Here is a 24,885-nt window from a genome sequence, read left to right as displayed (position 1 = left end):
GCAGGATGGGGAAGGAGGTAGCTCTGTGATCTGTGAAGGTTTTGTTGAGTTCAGATGAGGTGTCTTTGTTTACCTCAGCCTACCTCTTCAGCACATTGTGGGTTTTAATTAATTTACAGACAGTATACTTATGCAGCAAATTTTGATTCAGCTTTCATGCAGGGACGACCCTGCATGACTGGACTGAATTCCCCTTCTATTACTAAATGTAAGTCTTCAAATCAAATTTTAATTTAAATAATTTGGGCAGTTTGAAGGTATGAGTTCTGTTCAGTCTGAAAGAATGTATTATAAATTTTAAAAGGGGAAATGAGTAATTCAAATCCACACATCAGTAATACTTTATAAATCTGGGAAGATGAAAGTGTATGAACAGGAAAGCGGTCAGCGGTTGCGTGCATCTTTTCTTTCACTTTTGTTCTGTGGTTTTTTGTTTATGTCACAGGGCAAGTTGTTGTATGTTTAAACAGTCATTTCACCCAAATACACTCACTATGTTTGACACGTTATTCTTCGTTCTTATAGGACTATTTCTTCAGGACAAAGTGGTTCTAATGAAAACTGTTCACAGGGTGGATTCTCCAACATGACATGCTTTTTAAATGACATTTTTGTGCAAGCACCACAAACTAAATTCAGTTTACTGTCATTGTACTGGAGGAAAGTCTGGATCTATGATGTAAAATTTTAGCAAGTAAAACTAAAATGTACTCATGGGTAGACACTTGATACTTGATGTAAGTGAGAACAAAAAGAGAAAGTGATTTTTTTGCTAGTAGGGTGCCCTGACATTACCTGTTTCATTGGTTTCTCACACTCTGTAATACATCTTATGCTTATTTTGCAGTATTAATTGCTTTTTTCACAGCGTGTCCTAAGAGTGTGGGTTGGGAGAAGAACCCTAAGGGGGCCATGGGACCCAGGATGGTCAACCTAAGTGAATGCATGGACCCTAAAAGGTAAAATACAGAATATAAATGTGTTGCAGTTTAAGGGTGTGACTGGGCTTTGCTGGTCTACAACTGTTAGGATCTGTTGCAGAAGATGTAGTCAGGTATTTTAATTGATTTGATTTGATCCAGGCTTGCAGAGTCATCAGTGGATCTGAACCTGAAGCTAATGAGATGGAGGCTGGTTCCTTCCCTGGACCTGGACAAGGTGGTCAACACAAAGTGTCTTCTCCTGGGAGCTGGGACTCTGGGCTGCAATGTAGCCAGGACTCTGATGGTAAGGGTGGAAATACGAAGTGATGGGAAGAGTGATGAAAGAATACTGGAATTTGACACACTTTTTTTTTAGGATCCTATTATTTTGTAATAATGTTTAAAGGTCCCTGTGGAGTTTTTGACTGTCTACGGTGTAGCTCACTACTTTAGTGTGACCCAAACAGTAACTTATTAGACTAGTTACATTATTGTTCCTTGGACAATACTGAACCTCAGTAATCATGAGAATCTATTGTTCCAGAAGAATGTGTGAAACAAGGATATTAGCACTGGGGAAAATTGTCTGTTCTGCATAAAACTCTACCAGTGTCTAATTTTCCCCAGAGATTTTATGGGAGCTCAATTTACTGGAATAATCCTGGTGCAAAACCTAACAATGAAATCAAAACTGTACTCCTGATGGAGGCAGAATTTCCTGATCCAGTTAGCAGTTAGAAGACCTGGAGGAGAAATAAAGGTGCAAGTCAGAATCTCATTGAACTCTTTAATGCCTTGGAAAACTAGAAGATCAGATTATTAGTGAACCAGGACTAACTGTTTACAGAGTAATCAACATGTTTGACAGATTCTCACAAGTCAATACTATTTGCTCTGGAGATGTAAGAGCAGATATCCTTCACCCAAACATTTTGATTTACAGTCAAACTAATGATTTATCATAGTCTTATCTCCTCCCTGGCCACCCACCCCCAGGCCCTGCCCATCGTTCACTGGCTGAACAAGGCACTGAAGTGTACCATGAAATTTGCTGTATACTGTAAATAGTTTATGTTGTTTTGTCTCGTTCATTTACATCATATTCTCGTATGTCATATATTGGAATTTATTTCCATATGTTAAATTATTACCCTAATAAAACATTTAGTTTTCTCTTGATGTGAATATTTGTTTAGATTTATAACATCATAATTTAGGATCCCATTCCCATTATTGTATATAATAACATAATGCTAATTTGCGTGAGAACCTTCTGTCGTTCTGTGTGTTCACTCTTAAAATCTGACCCCCAGCATCAAATAGATGTGCTCTATTCACTGACCAGCTCCAAAAGGCTGATAGTCTGTAGGTTTTTTAAATATTTTTCATACTCCACAAACTGCGAGTTAGGAAGTCACCTTAAGACATGGACAAATATTTAATTTTTTAATTGGGCTGAAATTTGATCAGATTCTCAGCTATGGTGTAATGTACCTTGTATTAACAGAGGGTGATGTTAATGAAAAGCAGCTAGAGTAACTTCAAGCTGTGCACAGTGATGCATCCATTATTTCAGATTGAAAATGGAACTGGACTAAATATTAATTTGTGAAATACACACTGGGCACAACAACCTCCCACTCATTCTCACTGACGCTGCTTACAAATGCTGCATAGAACAAGGTTCATGTCAATAAAAAGTGGTTAAGTATTTCAGAATAATAGGCATAAACATTTCTGACTTGTGTTTTCCCTTTGTTCTCCAGGGATGGGGAGTGAGACACATCACATTTGTGGACAATGCCAAGATCTCGTACTCCAATCCAGTTCGGCAGCCACTCTACGAGTTTGAGGACTGTCTCGGAGGAGGGAAGTCCAAAGCCATGGCAGCTGTTGACCGACTCACCAAAATCTTTCCTGGCGTGGTGAGCACTTGAAGTCAAATAAAACTGCTCAAACTGTGTATATGGTGTTTTTTTTATCTCACCTTTGTGAGCATTGAGTCCCTGCTTGCTTCTCTGAGATCAACTTGGATTTTTTTTTTTATTCCTAAAATTAAATACAATGGAAGGGCTGCAGATGTTTAGATTCTCTCTGTGAGTTTTTGCAGAATCTAACTACTGTACAACTGCACTGACATTTTAGCAATCTGAAAATTGGTAATGCTAGACTTTTAATCATGTTCCTCTTTGATTGGTCATGTCTGAGATGTGATAGCCAAACCATGCAGAAAATGAAGAGTCGTGTTACTTGCATATTAATGCTAGTGGTTCCATTACTTTGTTAATGAATGAGCAGGTTCTCTGGAGGGGATAGTTTTCTGTTTTGCTGTATTACTAAATGAAAAAGCAGCCAAATATTCACAGCAGGCCTCTGGTTTGGTGTGAAAGAGGGAACACATCTGTTATCAAGCCACTTGGAAAACCATAGAGTGAATGCATATTTATGCTGTGAATCATGTCTACACCTGTGTGCTGACGCGTGTCAGTTTAGCTGGAAAAGAAGCTGTAGGCAGTTCATACTAAGATGGTTCACTTTTCGTTCTGCTTGCCCTCTCACTGTCATGTAGTGCTAGGATTAGCGAGCTCACAAAAGTTAAAGTTCAAAGTTGTTTTACATTTGTGCTGTGAGGCAGTGGTAGGCAAACTGGAGCCCAAATCCTGTCCTCCAAGTTTTCCCTTTTTAGTTTACATCACAGCCATTACATAATTTTTCATAAATCTGCTCTGCCTAACAAAGTAAATACACTACTCACTCAAATCCCAATAAATATGACCTTGTAACATCTAATAATAATAGCAATAAATGATTTGCATCTCACACATAAGCAGAACTGAAAAGAAATGGCATGCTGATTTTTTTTATTTTCTTACAACAATATTTTTTTTTCAGTCAACCATAAATTAAGAAGGCAATTTAATTCCTCTACTGCAAGCAGACATCTGCACGTATTAGTCTGTTTCTTTGCAAATTAGTATCGATGTAATTCTGCTACAACAACTCTACTCTAACTTACCAGTATAAAAAAAACATATTTGCCTTCTGATACAATCCTAAAACAACCAGTTTTATGAATCTGTTTTGTTCTTAAATGGAATAAAAGAAAAAACCTTACATTATCTGCCACACCTGTAAGACTATGTTTGCCCCTGCGCTCCACAGTGTTGTAAAAAAACTGGCTCATGTTTGAACCTAATTGCTGATCCCTGCCAACCTTTCTGCAGTGTTCAACAAGAAATTGTTGTTAAATTGTTTAATGTGAAGGAATTGTTCGTGGCCTGCAAAGGTGTCAGTAGCTCACCTTGATATAGAGGCTAAAACAGTGCAAAGTCAGCCACAGTTTTCTATACAGCTTTTTGATCTTGTGAATGTTTTGAAGCATCACATTGAATTCCTATGAATCTATGAGTTTTTTTTTTTTTTTTTTTTTCAGCTTTTAAATCCATGTGGGGAATCAGGAAAACTGGAGCACAGTCTGTGTAATGAAATGTTTACACCCTCTGGGCTTCTAGTCAACTTGTCAGTTTTACCTAAACTGACTAAGAGCAGGCATCACGGAACTCTCCTTCCCCCAGCTCGCCTGTCTCCTCATCCGTTATATCTCACAGTGTGAATCACTCACTGTCTGACTGGTACGCTGTGACGTAATCTGCCTTGACCTCGGTTAGACCGAAGCTTCACTTTGAAGTTACTGAACACGCAAAGCTTGGTCAGAGTTTAGTGTCAGAGACAAGAAGACGCACATACACGCAAACGTGCACTCCCACACACAAATAATTGACATGTCATGACGTCATCAACTTGATATCCAAGCTTCTCTCTCTGCTCTCTGTTTTTCTCTCTCTGTTTCTCTCTTGTACTTGCCAGAATACAATAGACTGTAAAGAATAGAGGCGTAACAGTTGATGTATGGACCTGTGCTGTCATGATGGGTCTAGACTCTTTGTTTGTCTATCCCCTGTACATCCCCTGTGCTGCATCCAGACCTGCCCTCCTATTTTTGTCAGTGTGGGTGTGGATCCGGTTCACTCTCCCTCATGCTTTTTTTTTTTTTTTTTTTTTAAACACGGGGGCATCAGGTGCCAGTTTGAAACAAAGAAAGAAAAAGGAACACTGTGAGCTGAAAGCTCTGAAATATATTAATTGAGTTATGAGGACCTGGTTCAAACGGGGTCACTATATTGAAAATGTCAGAAGCAAATTTCATATTTTGTCAGGGGACAAATACTGTCGAGTGACATTTCCAGGATGCTTCTTTTTTTCTCCTTAAATTTTGTCAACAGTCAGGTCAGAGCAGGTTAGAGATATCAACAGTGGTATTTTTTGGATTGTCATGAAATGTTGTTTATCTTTTCAGGGAAGCTTTTTTCCTCAGTCAGTTTTTTTTTTGGCTGTAGGTTGAGGATGTTGAATCTGAAATATGATTACCATCTCTGCAGCCTGAAATCACCCTGTGATTGCTAAGTAACACTAACGTCATAGTGACATGTAAATTCAAGACTTGGTTAACAGCTCCCACTCTTGAAATGTGAAGAGTGAAGGCAAAAGATCCACTGATTCAGTAAAAGTGGCATTTCTTCTTGTTAAGATCTCACACCTCATCTTTGCCCTTTTCCATCCTTCTCTTGACTATGAAATTACCCCTGAAATTTCCATTTGCCTCGCTGTCAAGTCTGCAACCCTGCAGATAGTCACAGTAATACAATTTTGGCAATGGACAATAAAAGACATTAAGTTATTGAATCTGCAGAAGCCCATCTTAACCCATTTCATTTGACCTCGTCGTATATTTAAAAAAAAAAAATATATATATATATATATATTTTTGGAGTTGGAAGTGGTGATTCAAAGTTTCCTTTTCATACTATCAACTTATACAGGAAAGTCAAATCCACACTGGACCAAAATCAGCTGTGCCGCTGATGTGATTACACAGTACACTGAGGCAATGTTTGGTGACTGCATCTACTATGCTCTCACTTATTTGTCTCGATTAGTATGTCAGACAGCCAGCAGCAAGCACGCCAAAAGGACATATTTGGCCCAAGTTTTGTTTTCAGCTTCTAGTCTCACATACAGCAGCTGATCAGACCTAGAAGTTCTAGAAATGTATTGAAAAGACGGTTTCAGATTTGCAGATTTTCTGATCTATATATGCATATATGCACCTGTAAGAAAAGGAATAGCAGCAGTAGTTTGGATGAGTAGATGTTGCGATGCTGATGTGCACCGTCTAGGCACAAGGATAATAAAAGCTTTTTGATACTTGTGCCACGATAGGTGTAGGTATTTTTATTTGTCAATAAAAGAGACACTCCCAACATTTCCAAACTTTGCAAGCTTCTTTGGCTGTCCAGAAACAACAGTATTTAAAAATTTTACAGAAAATATAATTTTCATTATATGTTAAAATTCTGTAATGACATTTTCATGTTTGCAAATGCACAGATACTGCTGACTTAAAATCCAAACATCAATGTCCATAGAAAAGAAAAGGAAAGTGAACATGAAAATTGAAAACGCCATGGAGTATTCAGCCGCAAATATTAGTTACTGTACATGTCAAGTGAAATTGTAAGCAGTCTTTCTTTTCCTGCCTTTCTTGCTTCCTCTCCTCTATTTTCCTACCTCTTTCAGATTTCAGAGGGTTACAATATGAGCATCCCCATGCCTGGCCACCCAGTGAATTTCTCTCAGGCCACTCTGTCCCAGGCGCAGAGGGATGTCGAGCAGCTGGAGAAACTAATTTCAGAGCATGATGTGGTTTTCTTACTAATGGATACGAGGGAGAGTCGCTGGCTGCCTACAGTGATAGCTGCCAGCAAGAGGAAGGTAAGAACAGTATGAACAGTCACACTGTCACTGACTGGTGGGGTTGGGGTCGGAGGTGGGGGTTGGCAGCTCTTCTGATAAACGCATAGGCAATTATGTTTTGGCTTTGGGTTTGTTCACAGTAACTGTGTTGTACAATGCACCACACTAATCAGCCTTCCATTCTAGCAGCAGGAGGCAGCTGTTGTCAGCTAAAGAGCTCCAATAAAGACCTTGCACGACCTGTCCAGCACCAAACAGCAGAGAGAAAGTGACCTAAACAGTGAAAGAAAAGAAAGAATACTACCAGACTGAGTAGTAGTAGACTTAATCGTAGTACCTGCTAGACATTTAAATAGTTAATTGTTTTATACCATACACTTATAAAGCAAAAATAAGTCAGGGCTGGAGTTTTTTGAGCTTGCAGTGGGGTTTGACGGAAAAGAGTGGTCAGAAAAATCTATTGATCCAACTGTTGTTGGAAAAAGTAGATTTACTGTTCATTACATCAGCTCAAGATTCTGGCATGAGCAACCACCTGTCTGAACAATCTATATTTCAACTTACAATAACAGATTTTTTTTTTTTGTTGAGGGCAGCAGGAACAAGTTGTGAACACCTCACTGACTTTTTAAGTTGATATGGTGTTAACTAAACAGTTGCATATTTTCGCATCCAGCAGCAACATTAATATTCATTGGGTGTTGTGTTTCTGGCCACCTGACAAATGTGAGTTCAGTACTTGCTCTCTTTTTAGGTCCTTCCTTTCTGAGGAAACATCTGGCTCTTTACCTGCTAAATGCCCCACTATGCTCACCAGCTGGTCATAGGTCTGCTGTTTGGTGCTGTGCAGAGAATGTGCAGTCACCTGCTGTGGCTGGAAATGGCACAATGAGAGCAATGAGAGAGTTATGTCCTTGATTGATCAGTCATTTAACATTGCAGTCACAGATATGCAAATATGTATACAAACATGTAGAGTATATTTACTCTAAGTAAGACTGACACTTTCAACAGATACGTTTTCTCAAAGAATACAATGAACCTGGAGTCCCAGCGCAGCACTATGAAAGGAGACATTTATGACAAGGAAACATTTTTGACTTTAACCTGGAACTTGAAATTTGGAAGCCATTTGATTTCTCCTCCAGGAAATGGAAATTGCTCAATAACGTGTTCTGTCTATCACATGGAATTGTATTGGTTGAACATTGTGTCAAGGACTTGTAATGCCTCCAGTGGTATCACTGATGCAACTCTTATATGGCTATATCCACTTAAGTGTGTTTTGGGCTGCTGATTAGGTTTTCCTCATGGCCTGCTCAAATGAGAGGTTGTTTGGCCATTTGTGCCGTGGGGCTGTTTCAGACACAAATTGTTTTTACAATTTATTTCCATTACTTCCCTGAAAGTCTAGATGCTTTCAACATTTTAAAGAGCCTATTAAATGTTTTATGTCATTGTCTTTCTGAAATGATTCAACACATTGCACCATGATTGCTTGTGTAAAACAAGGCATATAGTTAATTTGATTTGTGTTGTTGAAATGTGCTCTGTGTGTGTGTGTGTGTGTGTGTGTGTGTGTGTGTGTGTGTGTGTGTCTGTGTGTGTCTGTGTGTGTGTGTGTGTGTGTGTGTGTGTTCAGGAGAAATGTGGAGAAATATCCCTGTGCAGGCCAAAGCAATTTTTTTTTATTGTCACTGCTTTGTGCATACCTTATATCACCATGACTTGTTGTGTTTTACTCTCCAGCTAGTGGTGAATGCTGCTTTAGGCTTTGACACATTCGTGGTGATGCGCCACGGCCTGAAGAAACCCCCTGTCAGCCAGAAAGTTTCTGCAGGGACAGACTCTTCCCCTTCCTGTTCTTCTGCCTCTTCTTCGTCGTCCACACCAGCCGGCTCCGCGCCCTCCATGCCAGGATCCTCTCTGTTCTCCAACATCCCAGGACACAAGCTGGGCTGCTACTTCTGCAATGATGTTGTGGCACCAGGAGATGTGAGGAAAACGCACAGATACCAAGCACACACCAAACTCATTCACTCACTTTATGCCCTTAAAAAAAACGAACATGAAAACAATGAAAACATAAGAATAAACACAAATCAGATAGGATTCTTTCAGATGTTCGCCTCAACCAACACTCATTTTTAAAGCTGTGCTCATGAACTTCTTTATATTAACTGATCAAATGCCTGCTTGGGTGTGAAAGGTGTTGCTCATGGGGACGAACCTACAAAGAACCCAACTCTGCAGATCTCTCTCAGTAACAGATGCTGCAGGCAATAGATAAATCTATTGTGCGCTAACCTACCCAGCACCAAACAGTAGATAGTCACAGTCAGCGACTAGCTGGTGAACATAATCGAGCGAGTAGTAGCTAAAGAGACAGATATTGCCTTCACCAAAACAGAGCTAAAATTGATTATTGGACTCACGTCACGACTCCACATGAACGCTGATCTGTGCAACAGTTGCTAACATGTTTGCCACAACAACTTTCACAAGGTGATAATATGTCATGTGGAGGCAGCATATATGTTTTATATCAAAAAAACTATTGATGCCGGTTTAAATTGCACAGTTTAGTCCAACGATTGTGAGCATTTTAAAATGGTCTAAAAACATTTTCATAAGCTGGAAAACTCATATCATTGTGAAAGCCTATATTTAATGGCGATGTGAGAGCCACATTTTCTTGCCATCCACATTCTACCTGTGTCCATTTTTTGTAGTCCTGACACTCTTTGTTTCTCTTGGTTGTCATTTTCTCCCCCATGCCCTTTTGATATGAGTAATTTCTGAGAGCCATTCATCAGTTAGTGAAGGCCACAGCCAGTTCTTTGAAACTATGCTTTTCAGCTCTGACTCCTGCTTTAAATGTTGTATGGCTCCAGCTCGCCCTCAAAGATTATATAAATATTAACATTTGAATTAGAGGTAGCCTGCAGCCTCTCTCTGAATTCTAAATGTTAGATATGATTATGGGTCTGCTGAATGAGTGAACAGAAAATTGTAAATAATGCTAATGATGCTAGTGGTGCTTGTTCATTCCTGTGAGCTATGTTTGTTGGTTGAAGCAAAATGCTACTGCAGATTTCAGACACATGTCATCTGTCACTACAGCGTCACTGATCAGCTGTTAAAACAAAACCAAACTAGCTGAAAATGTAAAATTTAAGCTGTGATATCCTTTTTTTTTATTTTACTGCAATGCTTAAACTGTAAAACTCAAACAACTATTATATGAATAACGATGAAATTTGGTTCTGATGAAATTTGTCAGTGTCTGATGGTACCATTCATGAAGAGAGTCTGCCATTGGCAAAAGACCACTTAACAGGACTCCCATACCGCCCACATTTTGACAATAGTCTGCGATTAAGACAGCTGAGAATTGCTCACTCAGCCCAAGTCATTTTGGATAAGAGCATCATCTAAACCTGTTAAAAATAAAATGAATCTGAACTGGTGAAACCCCCCAAAACCTGTCATCTCCTCCTCTCTCCTTAAACTGGAGGAAACCCTGTCAAGATTAAGGGATTGAATCTGACTTGCTCGGAGGGAATCGGGACACGATGCCTGAGGTCGTTGCTATTCTGTATTGCCAGCTGTTTATGTCATTGTTGTTGTGTTGTTTTATTTTGTGAACAGTCTACCAGGGATCGGACTCTGGATCAGCAGTGCACAGTCAGCAGACCAGGCCTCGCCATGATTGCTGGAGCCCTGGCTGTTGAGATGATGGTGTCCATTCTGCAGCACAGTGAAGGGTAAGAAGAGTAGACTTATAAAAGTTCTGCAGGTTGGTTTTAATGGAATCAGTACTAGTGTCAATACTAGTAGTACGAGTGGTAGTAAGAGTCTGGCCAAACATTCATAGTATAGAGTCTTGAGTTGAGTGCATGCGCTTGCTTTGATTCACCAAGAAGGGAAATTGTAGAAAGTCCGTCTTATAGCTCAAATAAGGTTTTTTCTATTTAATATCTCAGCTGACAGGTCAACAGTTAAATAAAATATTATTAAATAAATATTCTAAACAAAATGCACATATTCAGTTTTTATGTGAACAGAAGAACATGAAAACGGTGCGAGTATGAAAACAGGACTAATTGCAGCCAGAGATGTACACCACTCAGAATCGTGCTGATAAATGCTCACTCCTTAACAAATCTTTTTTTTTTGACCGACTCCACATTAAAATCACAATCCAATAAAAGATCCTTTTAGAGTGCTGCAAAGTCAGACACCCACTTACCTCAGTGAGCAGCCCCGATCACCAGTAGGTGCCTGACATCCAGGCACCTACCGCTTCATGCTGGTACCTCACTCCAGGCTTGAAACTAAAGACGACTATGCCTTTGAGGCTCCTCAACTTTCAGGAAGTTCTACTTTTGCTTTTTGATGGAGCAGCGCTGCAGGCAAGGTCTTAAAGCACCACAGGTAGTATCCGTCCTTAATTTGGTTGCAGCACAGCCCGCCAACTTTACTTGAGCCACAGAACTTGTGTTTACTGTAGCGGCTTTGTCATAAATCCCAGTCCTTCTCTTACTTTTATGCTTCAAAATCTCTGCCGCTGCAGTGCAGTCAGCTCTGAAGTTTACTTGGAAAATCTGTAGCAGCTCGATATTCTCGACTCTTAAAAGTGTGTTTCTCATTGCTCACAATGATGAGGATGTTTTCATGCCTATTAAGTGTGTGTTCCTGTGCACGGGAGTGTCTTTGTGGAAATGTAATTGCGTGTGCCTGTTTCGGTGAAAGTCATAAGAAAGTGGCTGCTTGCTCAGCCCGATAAGACAGCCATTTTCTCTCAGTGTTTTGAGATGTTGTAAGCTGTTGCAGAGCTGCTCTGCCTATGCTGGATAAAAAGCTTAGAAAGAAGCAAAGGAGAGTTTTCATGTACTCTCTGTACCATTATCATTGTGTGACTCCTTCCTTCACAACAAGATCTCCCTCTCTTGCATCTGCCCTCTGTGTGTCCTTGTTTTTCACTTCATAACTGTATTTATTCCTGTCTTCCATCTCTTTGTCCCTCGCGAAGGCCCCTGCTTTCATGCGAGATCTTACTTTGTAACAACTGTGGGCTTTGGAAAATTGTCACAGAGGGATTAATGTTGTGTCAGTTTGACAGACATTTCTTACTTTGCAAAACCACTCTCAGCTCAGTGTGAGACGTGATATTTTAGTTATTTTTATCCAGAGAGAGTCAAATATTTTAAACCTGGTTAGATTCACTGGTAAACATAAGCTTTTTGATCTTATTGATAACTTTTAATGTTCAAAAGTTTTAATGTTCAAAAGTTATTAGTTATTTTAACAGTATGTTTGTTGTTTACCTTCATGTGCAAAGAGGCAAATGAAAACACATTATTTTTCTCTCTCTCCATCCAGAGGCTACGCAGTAGCCAGCAGCAGTGACGATCGAATGAATGAACCTCCCACTTCTCTGGGTCTAGTGCCACATCAGGTCAGACACAAACACACACACTTCAACACGCTTGCACAAATCCACATGTTTAATACTAAGAACACCGTTGCTGTGCTGTTCACCCATTCACCTCTACTTGCCAACCCCCTCCAATACAGAGTGTACCTGTGCTAACTGTTGCCCTATATCTATGAGTGATTATAAGGCTGAAAGTCTGAAATATATAGTACATCTTGTACTGATGGGGTTGCAGTAAAAATAAAAGCAGTTCTCTCAGGGATGAACACTTTGTTCTGTATTTGTATGTATGTATGTATGTATGTATGTATGTGTGTGTGTGTGTGCGCACACTTGTTTTAGTTCAGACAACAAGGTTTGAGACAACGCACCTGGTTTGGCTTCACTGTAGTTGCATCGACCACAAGCAAAAATGGTTCATTTTTGAAAGAGGGGAGTTTAGCAACGAGGCTGACTAATAAGGTTATAGCTTTCAGGGAGTGAATGTTAAGTACTGCAGAATCTCCAGGAGTGTGCTGAACATACACTCCCTGGCCACTGTATTAGATACACTTAGACAAGTTATTGCAATTCAGAACAACAGATCTGCGTTTGGCAAGATTATAATGTTCAGTTTTTTTTTTTTCATACTGTCAGAGAGATGTTTATAAATGGGGTGGACTATACATTAGAAACTGATGTGTATAACGCACATCAGTTCAGCACCACTGCAAAATTTAATAATAACTATATAGTTGAATTAATACCACTCTGACAGTGTCAATTAAAACTCAGCATGCTTAAGGTAAAATTCATGGCTGAGGTGCTCATAAAGACCAGTAACTCCAAACAAATATAGTTAAATGTGCAACTGAACTAATAGGATTATTTAAAGAATAAAATATATACTACTGCATTGATAAATTAATTCAAAACGAAATGGCATCGTCTCAGTAGCTCATAATTATATGGTCCACAAGAAGACAGATAAGTTTAGTTTCCAGTTTTCAAAGTTAAGCATGCATCTCTGGTGGATGCTGAAAGTGTTCAGAGGGAGGCTGAAGAAAACACTGCTGCTTGTTTATTTTATTTATTGTTAGAATGGGCAAGAATTTGCATCCTCAGTTTGCAAAACCCTCAATGACATGTATAGGGTAACCAGCTACATGTTTCAAGCCCATAACCAGTTCTTCTTATAATGCAGTGCTGCATAATACAGCCCTGCAGTAAATAGTGCCTTACTTAAAATCTTATGTTTTTGTTAAGACCTCTACTTCAGTTGTTGGTTTGGCATCTCCTTTCTGTGGCACATTTGAAGATCATTTGAAGTAGCAGTGATGCTGGTGCTGGTTTCTATTTTGGTCATTTGATGTGTTTAAAATGAAACACCTCAAACATAACTCAAGATTCCTAATAAAGCCATCATAATTAATAGAAGATAATCTTTTGCCTAGAGTAAGAATCCCATTATCTGTGAGAGGAAGATGTTTTATGATATGCAGACTTTGGCTCCAGATGCTCAAAAGTAGAGAAGGCCCAACAATAAAGCCATGTGGCTCACCATAACATACCATAACTAGATTTGAGGCACTGCTGTTGTGGAGAATAAAATTCATTCAGTGTCATAGGTGGAGGAGCACTGCTGTCTGAGTCAGATCAGAATTAGCTGGAAGCAGTGGGTTATTCAGCTGTTTGGTGAGGAAAATAAATCATAAGCAATATAGTACTATATCAATATTGTAGCTAATACTCCCAGAGGAGAAGAGGTGTGTGTGTGTGTGTGTGTGTGTGTGTGTGTGTCTGTGTCTGTGTCTGTCTGTCTGTCTGTCTGTCTGTCTGTGTCTGTCTGTCTGCGTGTGTGTGTCTGTCTGTCTGTGTGTGTGTGTGTGTCTGTCTGTCTGTGTCTGTGCGTCTGTCTGTCTGTGTGTGTGTGTGTGTTTGTCTGCATGTGTGCCTTCATGCAGCCATTTTCCTGTGGTGTGTCCTTGGCCGTAGTGGGAACAGACAGTTTTGTGGAGCAGCTGCTGTTTGTGTCCAGTTTTAAAGGTCCTTTCCCCAGAACTAGGGACGGGGAAGAGACTGGATGGATTTATTCCTAATAGTCAGTGAATTTCTTTCACTCATCTATTGGTTGATTTGACTGAAAAATCTGTCAAGTGTGAACATGTCGTATGAGGTCAGAGATGTGACATTTTCCAGTGAAACCAACAAATAGAAACACAAAAAAAACCAAAAACTTTCATAGTTGATCAAGAGCTGGAGGTCAGCCCTGTTGAAAACTAAGTGGTACTTTAGTTTGGAAAACCTGTATTTAAGTTCATTTTTTTCAAAAGCATAATAAGCATATTTGAAATAATGATTATATACTCTGGACGAGGTGGGGGAAGCTATACAAACTGTGCCCTTGTTGACTGCTGTCACATTCCTAAGTATCTCACCACCTCTGTTTGCATCAATATCAGTATTCATCACAGACAGAATGTGAATTTCTGCCATTTGTGCGACACCTCAGCTGCTCATGGTATTTCAACCAAATAATCCAGAGAAAAATGGCATACAAATGGGCTGCTGCTTCGTGTGTGTGTGTGTGTGTGTGTGTGTGTGTGGAAAGAGAGCGAGTGAAGGTGAGGAAATTAGATAATGATCACCGGAGAGAAATGCAGAGTTAATAATATGCATGAGAGTGTGAATGTGTGTGTGTGTGTGTGTGTGTATTTATCCATGTATGTATGTGTATATACATACACAAACAGTACCAGTCTGGAATGCCTTGTCCACCAGCAATGGACTGGTAATTCAACACACCCAGCTGAGTAGTCGGAAGCTGCAGGCTGTGTTTTCTGTGGTGCCACAGTGACAGCTTGTGGTGATTTGTATAAACTACATCATATTTTATTTTTATTTATTTTAAGGTTGATTGAACTGTAAGTATAAGGTTTAACTAACCCCTTTTCTCTACTAAATGTAGGATTGTCTCCACTCTCAAGTTTAGGCCCTGAAATTTGTTTTTTAGTCTGGAAAGAAATTTGAACCTCTGTCACTGAAATCCCTCACCAGTCTTTACAATCCAGTCAAATGCTCTGTGCTTGACAAGGGATCCAGCAGACATGCAAAAGATGTTGTGTGTATAGATTAAACGAAAATGGCTAAATTAAAATATTGGAAATTCAGGATGACAAAATTATAGATTGATTGTAAAGATGTGTGAAGAAGAAGATCAGGCAGGAGGCCGAGCAACTGCTAGGTGCTGCCAAACAGTCACATATCACTTCTTTCAAAACTAAAAATAGTCATTGTCAAAAGCTAAGATCATAGATTTTACGGTGAAAGTAACTGGTCTTTAATCCAGTGCTGTAAATCAGTTTGTAAACAAAGGCAGCAGTTTGAATCCAGGACTCCATAAAGCAGTTTCTGAGTTGGACTCCATAAAAAACCCAAGTCTACAGTGTCTGAACAACTGTCCTTCATTTCCATGTATTATTCCACAACATAAAAATGAGACCTTTGCCTATGGCTGTCTGAATAAGTACAGTAAGAAGCTGAAAGCACACTAGCTGGTTATATTTATTCATCATACACATGTACCTGGGCTCTCTGTAGTCAAGGTATTCTCTCTATAAAGGCCGTGCAGTTTTATCTCACTTGCTCACGCTCGGCCACTGGTCTGACTCACTTATCCACTCACCCCTTCATTTGTTAATTTATTCACTGGACATGTTTGCTTGGTCGGTTTTCTTCACACATTCATGTTATATCTGTGCTGCCTCTTACTGCATTTAGTCTTTCAATCCGTCCGTCCCCTTTTCAAGCCTCTCTCTGTGTGTCCTTAAATCAGTTTGATTGAAATGATCAGCACACAGAATGTAAAACGAGTCTGCGGCTTTTGTGCAGTTGTAATAATTTACAGTGTTGTACGAGATAAAGCACTTTACCATTCTAATTGCTTATCAGTCACATAGTTTGAGATGTACATCTTAACCCAACAGCCTTAGGTTACCACGCAGCCTGGGCTGAGGTGAAGAGAAACGTCATGTAGCCAGCACCCAAATATCCCAGCCAGGAACTGAGAGCTTCTAATTTCCATCCCTGTTCACTTGCTGCACGTTGTGCGGTAATTGGTCACAAATGTTCCATGTATTTGTCACTTTCACCACCAGATAATTATAGTCAGGAAGTCATTGCATCCTCTGGTCTATGTGCGTCACCAGAAAACATAATGAGTGAAGCTTTTATTAAAAAACAGGAGGATGTGGGTACAAGAGAGGAGGAGGGAGGCGATGGGGAATATACTGGTCATGAGTGGTGTTTCAACACGTGTCGCGAAAGAGTTGTTAGAGTGTGTGTGTGTGTGTGTGTGTGTGTGTGTGTGTGTGGAAGAGGCTCTTTAGTCAGTAATCAAGGTTAATTAGCCATAATAACTGTAGCCATAAATAGGAGAGAAGGCTTTCAGCAGTGAGGGATGTGCTGAAAATGTTTCACAATCAAGCGTTTAGCCTGTGTGGCACCAGAGGGCGCTGTCAGCTTGCTTTTAAAATGTTTAAAACACAGAAAGTCAAATGCTAGATTTAATGCATGCTACTCTGCTACAGTTGTTTACGAGAAATAAAGCTGTCAAAAAGACTTTCTCTCACAAATTAGAGACACTTGTTTAAGACCCAAAAAACTGCTTATTGTCCTCCTCAGTTGTCTTGTGTTTTCATCACCTTGTGTCTCTGGTTAGACTTTTTTTTTTTGTCTTCATATAATTCAAATGTGCAGTGTTTTTTTTAAATACTGTGAATGTGGGTTTGACAAGAGAGTGTCCTGCTCCTCTGTTTCATGTCAGCTAAGTTTGTGACGTGTTGACTTCTCCACAGATCCGAGGCTTTCTTTCGAGGTTCGACAACGTCCTGCCTGCCAGCCTGGCCTTCGACAAATGCACTGCCTGCTCACCCATTGTAAGTGGCACGAAGTGTAACTGAATGATTCAAACTATGTGCGCTCCAGTCCATCATAGCAACAAGACGGTGTTTTGAGGGTAAACTCCAGTTTGTCAGAAAGATTGAAACATAGATGAAGATAGGCAGGCTCTGATTTACTTATCGAGATTAGATTCTGTTACTATGCAGCAATTTTGTTTTGAAACACAAATTGCAGCTTTAGCAGAAATGGGGGGGATTCCCATCTCTCCCATTTCCACATTGGTAAGTCAGTGAAGCTGTGTTGAAATGTTGTTCCTTGAGGAATACAGAAGAAACACACACATGTGCGCGCACACACACACACACACACACACACAGAAAAAAGCTGGTTAAACCATATGGTAACAATCATGCAGCAGTTGCTCATTGATGTCATTGACTGTCGTATGAGTGGAATTAGCTCCCACCACTGTGCAAGCGTGTGTGTGTGTGTGTGCGTGCTGAGTGTGTAGAGACCGTTTGTTGAAGGGTCTATGTGTACTGAATTGGCCAAGTGGGGTGGGAGAAATTGCCTTTGCGTCTTTTTACCGTATTGTCATTGATGTCCACAGCCAAAAGGCCAATCAGCGTCCCAGGTGGCCCTGCGGTTAACAGCATCCACCAATGTGATTGGCTGGTGTTCACTAGTGTAAGACCAGGGGGGAGAGAGAAAAAAAAACCCCACAACTTAGAGAGGGAGAAAGCGGCAAAAAAGGGAGAAAAGGCAGAAGGGTGGGGGGAAGAAATAAAGAGTGGAAGTGCAGGGCTGAAGAAAGGGTGTTGTGATGAGCGGAGGGCTGGTTCACTCTCCCTCTTTCTCCCCTGATCTCAATGCAGTCTTTGTGTCTATAAAGAGGTCATAAAGCCCCAGATCTATCACTTTCATGTGAAGACAGAGCGAGAAACCAAGAGGCAGAGGGGGGAGGGAGCTGGCCAGCTTGTCCTCTAAAAGTTTAAACTTTTCTCCACCTACGCTGCTTCTGAGAAAGAAGTATGACGTTCCACCCCATCTTAAGGTGTCATGTTTCTGCCCGTGTGACTGATGAGATTATTCGGTCTGCACAGAGGGCTCATATGGTTTGATAGGGATTGGGTAAAGCCTGTGTAGTCAGGAACAATGAACAACATGATTTAGGAAAGACGATCCTTTGCTGAGGCAGGGATAAAGGTTATGTAGTGAAATTGGTGAATATGTTTCAGTTCCACCCACACATCTTTTCCCTCTCTGTTTTACATTTGCTTATCTGTCTTTCACTCTTTTCTTTTCTACCAGCCTTCTCCTATTTCACTTCTCTCTCTTCCCTGCATCTCTCAGCTCTGTCTTTTACCTTCTCTCCCTTCCTGTTCTCCCTCCCACATCTCTCTCCCCCCTTTGTGTGTCCCCATGTCCATCTATCAGTCCGTTCACTGTAATGTGTGTGCCTCTTTGTCTGTGTGTGCATTTGTGTGTGTGTGTGTGTGTGTGTGTGTGTGTGTGTGTGTGTGTGTGTGTGTGTGTGTGTGAGCGAGTGCGTGTCTGTCTGTGTGTCCTCCTGCTGCAGTCAGCTGTGTGCTGCCAGGTCACTATGGAAACAAAACAATTCAGCCCCTGTCTGGGCTGGAGCAGTTCCTGTAGAGTTGGGGCTTTTCACTCTGTGTTTGTGTGTGTGTGTGTGTGTGTGTGTGTGTGTGTGTGTGTGTGTGTGTGTGTGTGTGTGTGTGTGTGTGTGTGTGTGTATTTCCTAACTCCTTCTGGGGCTGCAAGCCAATAAAGCTACACGCCAGAGAGTAAATCACAGCTGACGTGGCTTTGTCTAAAACCATGCCAGACACCTCTTACTACAACTACTTGTACTAACACTACCAAATATGCTCCCACTATTTATAGCCAAATTGTTTTCATTAAACCTTTGAATCATGTTAAAGATTAAAATCTGATTCTAGAATGCAGGTAACTTTTTGTTGCAATTGTGTATCTAACAGTTATTGATCCCATTGTTTTGATTGATGTGCCTATAGTTACCTATAGTAACATGTGGTCTGTTATGGGATTTATATAATTACCCTGAAGGCATGTATCAATATTATATCTGCTTTTCAGTGTCCTGGCAGTCTCACCATGAATTCAAAGTCCTTCCAATTTTGATTAACTATTCATTTTAGAGCTGAAACAATTAATTAATCAGTCGATCAGCCAACTGACAGAAAATTAATTGGCAAAGATTTTGGTAAGTGATTAAGTCAGCATCACTGTAGTACGTAGTAGCATCCTTCATAACAGCTTCCACATTAAAAGCTGGTAACACCGATAAAACCAGGAAAACCTGAATATTGCATATATACTGTGTGTTACACATTGCATCAGTGTTTCACATTCATCAGTAAAACTGACAAGTAGTCAAGTAGATTAATTGATTAAGTGAAAGATCAAGCAAAAATGCTTTTAGCCTCTCAAATATAATCTTATATAATCGTTAATTACAATTCCTCTGGATTTAGAAAAAAAACAAAAGGTTTCAGACAAAACAAGCTGTTTAAAGAGCTCACACTGGGCTGTGGGAATATTTTCTGATGATTTATAGACTAAACAGTCATTTGATTAGTCAAGAAAAAGGATGTTGATGATGGTGGGATTTTTTATATGCATTTTATCAATATTCATCTGTCAGAAATTTCTGAATTCAGATTTTTGTGTACTGTATTGTTCATTACAGTTTTAAGACAACTTTAATTATCATCGATAATGCCCTTCTCATTAGTACCAGCATTTATTTTTACACACATTTTCGAAAATGACTCTTTTCATACTGTTTTTACATATGCTGTTGACACATATGTGTGTACAGCAACCACAGTATGTTATCTAGACATACTTTATCACCTTTTCTTCCTGTGCAGTGGGCCATTTCTCAGAAATGGTTACTTGATGAGTCAGTATGGAGTTTGTGTGTTTTTAAGGCAAGCGTCTAATCTGGCATGATGACCAGACATACTGATAGGGGAAGTCAAGGCCACTGAGTCACCAGGAACTCTTTGCTCATGGTAGTCACTGTAATGTCAGTGTCTGATCATTGCAAAACCACTAACTAGGACCCTCCCCCCCTCCCGCCCCACATCCTTATTGCTACTACCAGTAACATCTGTTACTGATGTTTGTATGTTTACAGCTGAAGTTAAAGACCCCTTTAGCCACCAGACCACCCCGTGTATGTTTGATATGTTTAAGGATGCTGTGCAGAAACACGCAAAAAAGCTCACACATAACGCAGCCTGTGGTGAGTGATACTTTCAATTAATATCCACAGTATGCTGGATCCACAAGCAACTTCAAATAGACACATCACCCCTGTCAAATAAATACAGAGGGTAGGCATTTATGTGGCTTTATGAGGAAGGAAGCTTTAGGACAAGTGCATTTGTGCATGCGTATTCCATATGTGTGTGCTTATGTACAAATTTGTAGCACACCATGTAATCCAGATGTTGATAACTCTGTCAACAGCATGTGATCACTCCTGAAACCCATCAGTGTCTGCAACATCTTGTAAAAGTTCCAGGTCTCTTCTGTTGTATGTATGTCTACATATGTTTGTGTCTTTATTGTATATTTCCCACAGTGCATTTGTCACAGTGATGCTAACTTTACAGTTCAGTTTAAATTAATGAAGTATTAAGAATTCAGTATCAACTGTACAAGGAAGTAAGAGCGCTATTACACACACACAAAAAAACCAAAAAAAAACAGCGTATCACATTTTTTTGTGATATTTTTTGGTCATAGTTCACAACCCCATCTGCTCTCAGTGGTTTTCAATTTCAGTTTTCCTCATGGTCTGCTATAGAAATGGACATCAGTGAATGATGTAAGTGTGTTTTGTGTGTGTCACTGTGTGTCTGTGTGCATTGCTTGTGGTGACTTTATTAACGTTATCACAAGATCATCACAGTTATCAAGTTTCTGTGCCGTGAGCAGCTATATTTCAACAAAGTGGGTTTTGGGCCGTTGGCGTGTCATGTAACAGATCCCATAGATGGAAGTGGAGAATCAAAGAAATAAAAGTGAAGGAAGGAAAGAAAAGACAGGTTGAAAAGATGAACAAGGGGACACGTCAGTGTGTATTGTGTGCGGTGTGTCTGGCTCCGAGACTAGACGCCAGGTCAGTCTGCGAACACGCACGCACAGGCAGAGATGCACGCAGAGTGTGTTGATGTCTGAGGCAGAGGTAACCCTACACCTGCAGAGGAGGGTCTGTGGGCGTCCATGAAAGGCTTGGCCAAGCTCACGAAGGCAGTCAAGAGGGCAGAGGATCTGTGTGTTGTGTGTCTGTGTGTTTTGGAAAGAAGGTGTGGGTATTTGAAGTCAGTACTGGTAGGAGATCAAAGTAAACATTGTTGAGTTGAGGTATTGCAGGGTTGTGCCTGAGGACCAGAGCGACAGAGAAGCATTTTTATTTCATCCAGTTGAAATATTATTATCTGCTTTTGAGAGAAAGTTGCCCTCCTGCACTGCAGATTCAAAAATGACTCTCACCAAGCAGGTAATGTTTGGTGAGGAAAAACACTTTGGAGATATGTGCTGGTCAAGATGTGATATTTGACTTGAAAGTTCAGTACAAGTTGAAGAGGTGCATCTGTGTTAGGGAACGTTTTTATCCTTGTGACTTTGATTTCGGTTTCAACTTTCGCACATGAGCAAATTGAAAGGGCATCATCTCTCTGGTTATGTCATTTACTGTTTCAGGTAGGGCAAATGTATAGCACCTGCCTTGGTAAAACAAAGGACCCATAAACACAGCTATGTATTTTCCTCTCTTTTGATCAATTTTGCAGTTACTCTGTAGGTTGCTGTTGATGATACATTCAGTAAAAAGTATAAGTATAAAACATAGGCTCTACAGTGTGATTCTCAACACGGATCTTGGACCAAGACAATGGTATAACTGTCTGTAGTGTAGATGTGTGGACGTATTGTTACCCTGGCAATAGACATTACATTTCCTGTTAAATAACCTGTAATTGTCCTTTGTTCATGTTGCTTTTTTGTCCAGGTCCTGGACCACTATGAGAAGGAAGGTTTCGACTTCCTTTCCAAGGTTTTTAATTCTTCCCACTCTTTCCTGGAAGACCTGACAGGGCTGACATTGTTGCACCAGGAGACACAGGCAGCAGAGGTGAGTCCCACCCTCATATGCACCTGCGCCAACAGGTAGAGACATGCTCACAAAACTGCTGCAGTAAGAGACACAGGCCACAGTGTCAATGTGTATGTGTGTACATGTACACAATGTCACAGTCAACGCACACACAAAACAACACTGTTTAGTCGAGCGTTAGCATGTTTGTATTTTGTATAGTGTGTGTGTGTGTGTGTGTGTGTGTGTGTATTTCTCTCAACCCAGTTTTATGAGAAAAAAATGGAGAATTAGTGCCACCAGCTGTTTATCTTGATGAACCAACTCTTGATATTTGCAGTGGATAGAAAGCACACAAATTGGCACTTAACCTGCTGGCACTATGACCTAGTTAAGTGGGCTGGATAAGCAGACAGAAAAAAGGCTGGAAAGACCTTACCATGGTCCTTCAGGAGTTGAATAAGTTTTATGACCCTGCAAAAGCCATACAGAATTTTTCATACAGTTTGAAAACAGCTTTGTCGTCCTCTTGAAGGTCTTCTGTAACAATTTCGGTAGCAGGAGCTCTCTAATTAAATTTTGAACAGGAGAAACACTGCTTTAATTCAAAGGCAGGGATATTTTTGTCCTGTAACCTTCTGCTAATTGTTGTGTTGCCATAGCACCTCACAGTTGTTGTCTATGGAACAACGAGCAGCATAAAGTTCCAGCAAACATCCAGAATACTTAGTGGTGGAATATGGGTGGTTTTCCTCAAGACTCCCCTCTGACATGAGACAGAGGGGAGTGGAGGGAAAGACAGAAAATGAGCGTGTGTGGGTGGTGGGGGTTGGGTCCGATCCTGCCGAGCTGTGGGAAAATCCCACGTACTTTCTCCCCAAATGCAACTCATAACACACAGATGGAGAAGAGAAAAGCATGGAGGCAAGAGGGATATGAGAGGGGGAAAAAAGAGGTGTAGATAAGAGAAACAGTGATGGAGGAGAAGAAAGAATGGAAGAGAAAAGAAGAAGAAGAAAAAGAAGGAAGAAAAGTGAAAGCCAGTGAAGAAGAAAATAATTTCAGCTTTGTCTATCTTTCCTCATCTTTCTCCCCTACTCTCTCTCCCTCCCCCAGGCCTCTTTCCTTTTCTCTTCTTGTTACTGTATGACTCATCCCCTCTCCTGCTATCAGCTGCCTCATTCCCAATCATTCTCTCCATCTCTTGGTGCTTGTTCATTCCCTCTCTAGATAGAGAGAGCGAGAGAAAGAGAGTGTACCGGACGTTTATCCAGTCAGGATTGTAGTGTGCAAAGAGGGAAGTGATTAGAATATTAGATAAAGAGGCAGCCCAACTGCATAAATGCCCTGAGCAGCGGGAAAGTCATTCTCCTTACTCTCTTTCACACATTCATTGTCTGTTCCCCATAATAATGCCCATAAAAATAACTTTTAAAAAAAAGAAGAAAAGGTAAGTCCCAGTTTAAAAGCAGTCAGTTCAGGTGATCAGATATATTCAAATGTTGTGGTAGTCCTGGTGTGCAAATCGGAGAGTGTTAAGAATAAATAATAAAGTCAAGTTTAGTCCACAATGTCAGCTGGCCTGGCAAAAGCAAATGAATTGTAGAGTCTGATAGCAACCGACAGGAATTGCTTCCTGTATCGCTCCATTACACATCAGGGTTGAATAAGTCTGTTGCTAAAGGTGCCTTTAAGCCTCACTAACATGTTGTGTAGGGGGGGTAGGAGGCGTTGCCCAGGATCGCCAGCAGTTTTGCGAGCATTCTGCCGTCAACCACCTCCTCCAGTGTGACCGGCTTAGATCCAGCGACAGACCCAGCCTTCTTTATGAGTTTATTCAGTCTGTTGGCATCCTTTGCTGTGATGCCTCCTCCCCAGCAAACCACAGCATTGGACATGTAGAGCATCTTGTGGCATGCATTGAAAGACATGAGCCTTCTATTCACCCCCCTCTCCCTGATGAAGTGTGTAGAAGAGTCTGGCGCAGGTCCCTTTCTCCTCAATCAGAAGATGGAGAGATTGTTTTGATTGCTCAGCCCACATAGCGCCAGAAGTCTTAGCGCCTGTTTCCTGTACACAGATTAGCTATTCTAAAAAACTACTGCTCTTGGAGGACGTCCCTTCAAGTTTTTTTTTTTCCAGTTCCAGGAAGGGACAGAAGTTATTCCCTCGCTCGTGAAAGCATATTATTACTTATTTCATGCGGGAGCCCACTAGAAACAGGCCTTTGGCTCATTTCAGGTCTTCACCCGTATTTTAAGAAGTACTGGCCTGAAATAATGATGATTCTCAATGTAAAAATTAGGGGTTTAAAAAGCCCTTTTTTTTATGTGTATGTATTGGAATTGTATACAGCTATGAGTCATCATTGGATGATGATTCCCACTTCCAGTGTCTTTTTCAATAACTTGCTGCTTTGAGAAGGTTTGAGTTTATCTATAATGTGTAACAAGATGATTCAGAGTCTTTTGTTGTTAATTTATTTGCCTTATTCCTGTATCATTTGTTTATAAGTTAGACGTACAGTAGGTTTGTGATTTCAAAACTGTGTCAACCTAAATACTGTAGCATTGTTCAGGCTTGGATAACAGTGGACTTCTAGGTTTTTATTTTCATCAGTTGTTATTTTTACAATGTTCTCGTCTTTCCTTAAAACATTTCACTGAATTCATTACAGG

At 40.4% G+C, this 24,885-nt stretch overlaps 1 protein-coding gene across 5 annotated transcripts in view; it reads left to right on the top strand.

The window, feature by feature from the left end:
• The window catches only part of atg7 (ATG7 autophagy related 7 homolog (S. cerevisiae)), a 55,584-nt gene that overhangs the window by 7,584 nt on the left and 23,115 nt on the right, over nucleotides 1–24,885 (top strand). For 4 of the 5 annotated variants that reach the window (XM_071495422.1, XM_071495424.1, XM_071495423.1 and 1 more), the window contains exons 11-20: nucleotides 152–208; nucleotides 869–959; nucleotides 1,083–1,227; nucleotides 2,690–2,848; nucleotides 6,561–6,755; nucleotides 8,487–8,732; nucleotides 10,389–10,504; nucleotides 12,123–12,198; nucleotides 17,013–17,093; nucleotides 22,124–22,246. In XM_071495422.1, the coding sequence (XP_071351523.1) occupies nucleotides 152–208; nucleotides 869–959; nucleotides 1,083–1,227; nucleotides 2,690–2,848; nucleotides 6,561–6,755; nucleotides 8,487–8,732; nucleotides 10,389–10,504; nucleotides 12,123–12,198; nucleotides 17,013–17,093; nucleotides 22,124–22,246 (1,289 nt within the window). The remainder of the gene's footprint in view (nucleotides 1–151; nucleotides 209–868; nucleotides 960–1,082; nucleotides 1,228–2,689; nucleotides 2,849–6,560; nucleotides 6,756–8,486; nucleotides 8,733–10,388; nucleotides 10,505–12,122; nucleotides 12,199–17,012; nucleotides 17,094–22,123; nucleotides 22,247–24,885) is intronic. The other variant, XM_071495427.1, reaches the window with a different exon arrangement.

This window comes from Trachinotus anak, unplaced genomic scaffold (assembly GCF_046630095.1).
Source record: "Trachinotus anak isolate AG129_WGS33_773 ecotype Australia unplaced genomic scaffold, CSIRO_AGI_Tana_v1 ptg000013l, whole genome shotgun sequence".
NCBI classification, from domain to species: Eukaryota; Metazoa; Chordata; class Actinopteri; order Carangiformes; family Carangidae; genus Trachinotus; species Trachinotus anak.
Note: the sequence above shows the minus strand (reverse complement) of the source record. Positions and strands in the feature narration are given on the sequence as shown.